The 6,438-nt window shown below is 47.9% G+C and overlaps 1 protein-coding gene across 1 annotated transcript; it reads left to right on the top strand.

The window, feature by feature from the left end:
• Positions 1–1,577: 1,577 nt before the first annotated feature.
• dlb (deltaB) lies at positions 1,578–5,941 on the top strand (the record flags this gene model as incomplete). Its single annotated transcript, XM_079172095.1, has 7 exons — positions 1,578–1,628; positions 1,733–1,972; positions 2,093–2,150; positions 2,280–2,537; positions 3,657–4,018; positions 4,597–4,813; positions 4,934–5,941. 7 exons carry the CDS (start codon positions 1,578–1,580, stop codon positions 5,650–5,652), a joined length of 1,905 nt encoding a protein of 634 aa, XP_079028221.1. The 3' UTR covers positions 5,653–5,941.
• Positions 5,942–6,438: the final 497 nt, after the last annotated feature.

Below are 6,438 nucleotides of genomic sequence, written 5' to 3'. Positions count from 1 at the left end.
CGTAACGTTTGCGTTACAGGGCAGACATTTTATGCGGATGCCACCTTGAAATCTTTGACTTTTGTTCTAATGTTTTGTCCACTGTCAATAAAGTGATTGTTTATGTGAAGATGGATCACATCTATATGGCAATGAACATCACTTTTGGGATACAGAAGTAGTTAAACTCACCTGCCTGCAACGACCAAAATAACCAAACACAAATCGATATTTAGTTTTTTTTAAAAGCCTGCAACATCCATCCTGTTGCTGCTTAGTTCTATCATGCAGGTTTCTATGAGTGCAGGAGGTTGGCTCTGTTCTTTGTGTGCATCACACAAAGTTTAGGTGTGTTTATAGTCTCTAACCACGTCCTTGCCAGCGACAGGTGCTGAAACCGACAGTCCTTCCTAAAATCAATACGGGGTTAGTGTGCGCGCGCGCCACTGTGTGTGTGTGTGTGTGTGTGGGGGGGGGGGGGGCTTTTGGAAGACAATAGCCGTTCTGAGCCCCCACACGGTCGACCATGTGCCGTTGATTACCATACAGCTGTTCGCATGAGCTCCAGACAAAAGCAACATGATAGTCCAAACTCTGCCCCCCCCCCCCCCCCCCCGCACTTACACACACACACACACACACACACACACACACACACACACGCGTGAGCACCCCTTTCTTTCCTCTTCCCCGCACCCTCCTCCAGACGCAGGAGCGCGACAGAAGAGGCCTAGACGCACACAATAACTTCTTATCCGGGGCCCTGCCCACTCTTTGTCAACCCCACACGCGCCAAAGCAATTATAATGTTGGATGTAAAGAAAGAAAAAGCTATACGCCATTCGTCACCGCTTCCTTCTGATCTTTGTTTAGTGTGAAGCTCCAAAAAGAAAAGAAAAAAACATCTTTTCAAACAATGATCTATAAATTGGTGTTAAAGTTAACTGCTGATGTTTGATGAAATGTAAGAGGCCTTCATTCATTGTTTGACAAAGTCCTCCAAATCTGAATGAAAGTATATTTACTTGGATGACACGTGTTTCATATGTTGTCATTCACTTATGAAACAAATATATGAAATGTTCTTCACCACTTTTTTTTAGTTGAACCAACGTTTTAATGGCGTCTAACTTCCATCCCCCACATTATCTCACACTCCTCATGCGGTTAGGATTCATGCAATAATGCTACACATATCTGTCCCGCGCCAGCTTCTTATGCATATTCCTATAAAGGACCCCGTCCAGGTGTTATGTGGGTTGTCTAAATCCCCAGCCGATCCCCCCACCCCCCGTGTCCCTCGAGGTCTGCTCTGGCTCCACCTCTTTGCCCGTGACGCGCAGCACCAGAAGATATAAAAAACAGTCAGCGCCTTTTACGCACCAGAACCAAAACCAAAACAAGAGGAGTGCGGAAAAATCAGGACGCAGGAGAAGACTATCATCAGGAGACACGGATTTAAGAGAGACCGACGGGATCGCAGAGTTCAAAGTGATGACAGCTTTTTGAGTTTTGCTTTGACATCTTTTGAGGAATATTATTGCACAAGACGAATGCGGACATCTACTTAGAAGTGAAAAGCAAAACTCTAAGAGGAAATGGCACATCTACACCTGAGATGCCTCCTGGCGCTGGCTTTAGTGGAAGTGGTAAGTTGGCTTCTGTTCGTGGTTTATTAAAAAAATGACTCACTCAAAATGTCTTTTACGCGTGCGTGTGTCTGATATGTGTTTTTGTTTTCTTGCCAATGCAGGTTTTGTCCTCCGGTGTGTTTGAACTTAAAATCAACTCGTTCCACACGGCGCAGCGCATCTGCAGGAGACACCGGGACTGTCACATATTTTTCAGGATTTGCCTAAAACACCCAGAGGACGTGATCTCCGCGGAGCCGCCATGCACCTTTGGCACCGGACACACCAACGTCATTAGGGCCGATCGCACCTCCATCTCCAGCAGCGCTCCCATCAGGGTGCCCTTCCACTTCAAGTGGCCGGTAAATAGAAAATCACTGTTGTTGAGGGTTGAATACAAAGTTGATCTACTATTACATTTGTTCAATATGAGATATACATCACTGTCATTGCACTAAACGCCTTTCCCCCCTCTGCTTTAGGGAACATTTTCGTTGATCATTGAAGCCTGGAACGCAGAATCTCCTACTGAATACACAGGTAAGGGTTTCTAATTCACTGGAACTTTAAACCGAGATACATCACACGCGCTGTTGTGTAGTCTTTCCATCCGACGCGCGCAGCATCATCACAGTACATGTTTTAAAGATGTCCCTTCCCTCTCCGCAGACAACCAAAACAACCTCGTGAGCCGCCTGGCGACCAGGAGGAGGCTGGCCATCGGCGAGGACTGGTCCCAGGACGTGCACTTTGGCGAGCAGAGCGAGCTGCGCTACTCCTACCACGTCTTCTGCGATGAGTACTACTTCGGGGACGGCTGCGCCGAGTACTGCCGGCCGAGGGACGACACGCTGGGCCACTACACCTGCGACGAGGAGGGCAACCGCATCTGCCTGGAGGGCTGGAAGGGGAACTACTGCTCTGAGCGTAAGTGTATGCTAATAAGTACCCAAGAGCCCTCAAGCAAGGCACTTAAACAATGTCGTTTTCTGGGGGGGGAAACACTAGATTCAACCACACATTCCCTAAAATACATTGATTTTAACCTGTTATTTTGTAGTCTTTTTTTTTTTGATCGAATAAGTCATTTATAATTCTGACAAAAGCCTATTTAGGTCTACTTTGTATATGTAGCACCTTTCAAAACAAAGTTACACACTATTTTACACTATTTTAAACAAAATGTAAACACTTTAGCTCTGCAATTAGATATAATCAGGCAAATAAAAGTACAAATTGGGGTAAAATGTCAGGATAAAAGCAGTAGAATAAACTCATTCAGTAAACAGCATTCTTCTGAAAACAGTTTACTCAAATGGAGGAGGGCCTCGCACGAGTTTCCAATCCGTAACTCGCCAAACATAAACAAAACAAAACACCATATTAACATCTGAGCAATAAAGCAATTGAGAGGATTGAGAGTTGAGACAACCAAACCGTTTGTACACAAATCACTGAGGGACGACATATTTGCAAGGAAAGACCACCCAAACCTTTACTCCCCCCCTAGACTTAAAAAATAAGACTCAAGTTTTGTCAAGGTGGGGATGCAAAGTGTTCATCATTCTCTTCAGGTTGATTCTTGATCTCTTACAGAGAGGAATCTTTTCAGAGGGTTTCCTTTATCTGACTGATGTCCCGCAGTGTTGTGTGTTACTCTTTTGCAAGACGGTCTGTGGTGTTCCATCTGCCTTTTGTTCTCTGTTACAATGAGAGAAAGAGCCATTGGCCCCCATTACACACACATTTTTCAAGGTGATTTGGTTGTGTGCATGTGTGTGCGTGCGTGTGTGTGTGTGTGTGTGTGTGTGTGTGTGTGTGTGTGTGTAATTGGGAGATAAAAGAAAGCGTTTTTCTCCGGCAGTGTGCCTACCAGCTGCTTGGCTTGATACTTAACAAACAGTGAAGTCTGGAGCAGGGCTGGGGTCAGACAGGGGGCCCTGTACGTGTGTGTGTGTGTGTGTGTGTGTGTGTGTGTGTGATGTATGAGAAGGCGTGCCCATTGTAATCACACACCCTCCCTTCTCTCCTTTTCTCTCTCTCCAGCCATCTGCTCGGCGGACTGTAGCGAGAAGCACGGCTACTGCGAGGCCCCGGGGGGCTGTACGTGCCGCATGGGCTGGCAGGGCCCCTCCTGCAAGGAGTGCGTCCGCTACCCGGGCTGCCTCCACGGGACGTGCAGCCAGCCGTGGCAGTGCAACTGTCAGGAGGGCTGGGGGGGGCTCTTCTGCGACCAGGACCTTAACTACTGCACCAACCACAAGCCCTGTGCCAACGGAGCCACCTGCACCAACACGGGCCAGGGCAGCTACACCTGCACCTGCCGGCCCGGCTATGGAGGCACCAACTGCGAGCTGGAAACCAACGAGTGTGACAGCAACCCCTGCAAGAACGGAGGCAGCTGCAACGTGAGTGCACGATGGGATTAAGTCTGTTCGGTTTAAAGGTGCACTCATACTAATGTTGCATTACAGAAACGCAGATGAGATAAAAGGTGTGGATAACATGAAGGGAAGTTCAAGTGTCACAGCAGTAGAAGTATAAAAACGTTATGCAACTGAACAAGAACAAAATGAAAATAAAAGTGTTTAATACAAAACACACCAACATAAATAATATTTTTAATGTATTGAGATAGGTGAGGTGAGCAGACAAGGAATTTGCAAAGCAGAATAATATTGCACTTGAGGGAATGAAATCTGGTGGTGTCTGCAGACAGCAGAGTCAGCATCTCAAATACAGCTGTTGCACTAGTAGCAGGGGACCCAAAGTGTGTCTCTAATGGGAGCGCAGTGGTGCAACAGCTTACATTTTGGCAATGACTTATAACGCATTAGTTGTTGCTGCTGAAGCTAGATAGGTTTCCCTTGATCTCATATTGAATGCATACTGAAAATGAACAGCTACCCTTCAAAACAAATGGAACCCCCCCCAGCACCAGACTTCCCCCTTAACGTGAATGCTTTTCCCCTCCCTCCGTCCGCAGGACCTGGAGAACGACTACTCGTGCACCTGCCCGCAGGGCTTCTACGGCAAGAACTGCGAGATCATCGCCATGACGTGCGCCGACGGGCCCTGCTTCAACGGCGGCACCTGTGTGGAGGCGACGACCGGCGGCTACACCTGCCGCTGCCCGCCCAGCTACACCGGCTCCAACTGCGAGAAGAAGCTGGACCGCTGCAGCAACAGGCCCTGTCTGAACGGTGAGTGGCGACACCTTGTGGCTGAAGTGTAAACTGTCGCTGTCAACACTCCTGCATCAATACTGCACTAGTTCATGCAGAGACCATTAAATGTAACACTTCTCTTTTCGCCTGCTGCAGGTGGTGAGTGTCTGGACCTGGGCCAGAGCGTCCTGTGCCGCTGTCAGACGGGCTTCACTGGTGCCAATTGTCAGGTGAACGTCGACGACTGCGCCTCCACCCCGTGCCAGAACGCCGGCACCTGCCAGGACGGTGTGAACGATTACACCTGCTCATGCACCCTGGGGTACACGGGGAAGAACTGTAGCGTGCGCTCCGACGCCTGTGGTGCCCGCCCGTGCCAGAACGGCGGCACCTGCTTTACCCACTTTACCGGGCCCGTGTGCCAGTGCCCCAAGGGCTTCATGGGTCCGAGTTGTGAGTTCACGCTGCAGCCCAGTTTCAAGCCGGCTTTGCGCCAGACCTCTCAGCCCTCCTCCGCCACCCTCACTGTCTCCTGCATCCTGGCCGTCCTGGTGCTGGTCCTGGCGGTGGGGATCGTCCTCTTGAGGAGGAGGAAGAGGGGGCTGCATGGTAGGAAGCAGCTGAGCGACAGCGCGGTGTACAACGACTTGGATACGGTCAACAACCCGGGAGGGAGCGAACGAGAGGCCTTTCTCGGCCCCAACGGCCTGTTCAAGATCAGCAACGGCACGGCTCGCCTCAGCCTCTCCCTCTGCCCGGACGGAAGATCCGGCTACAGGCAGAACACTGTGGAGAGTAGCCTGGTCAGAGGCGAGCGCCAGGACTTTATGTGGAGGGACGAGGCCGGCCTGGGCTCCGGTGCAGGGCTGAGATGAAACCCCAGAGAGAAAGAATGCATGTTCACACCGGGGTAAAGGAATATTAGCACTTGCTCCTCGCTCTTCACGTCTAGTGAAGAAAAGGAGCAAATCCACAAGATGAAAACCACTCTGCTCATGCAGAAGATAATGTACCATTAAAAATGTAAGCGTAAGAAGCTAAATATTGACAAATGAACTATTCTGATGAAGACGATTTACAAAGATTATTGAAAAAGTATATGGGGCAAAGCTCTTCCACGTTCAAGACCCAAAGAAACAAATAATATGATTCACTCTTCATAGGACCTACAACTCAAACCAAATACAGGAAGTCACCACACTCTTTGGAAAACCTGCCCAAAAAAAATAAATGTTATTGGGTTATTGTTTTTAATATGTTTGCTTGTTTCTCATTTGTTTTTTTAAAACACAAAATGTTTTGTTTTGCTTTTCAATCTTCCTTTGGACATTTTTTCCTTATTGTGCGTACCATCATTTTTTATTATTTATATTATTTATTTATTTGAAATCGTATGTTTAAGGCTTCACTTTGATTGTCACAGATGTAGAAATATATATTTATATGATGCCGAATGAAGACCGACGCTTGATGTTGTACCTGGATGTTTGACGGGGCTGTGAGGGCCGTGTGAAATATCCCAAAGATATTTAGAGCAGCGGGTGTAAGAAAGAAAAGTGCTGTGTCACGCAAAGTCAGCCATTACTGTAATTTATATTTATATAGCTTATATACTACTGATCACATTGCTCCTTCATGTGCCATTTTGTGTTCATACCAAA

The sequence above is a fragment of the Pholis gunnellus genome (genome assembly GCF_910591455.1).
Source record: "Pholis gunnellus genome assembly, chromosome: 13".
Taxonomy (NCBI): domain Eukaryota; kingdom Metazoa; phylum Chordata; class Actinopteri; order Perciformes; family Pholidae; genus Pholis; species Pholis gunnellus.
This window is presented reverse-complemented; position numbering and strand designations above follow the sequence as displayed.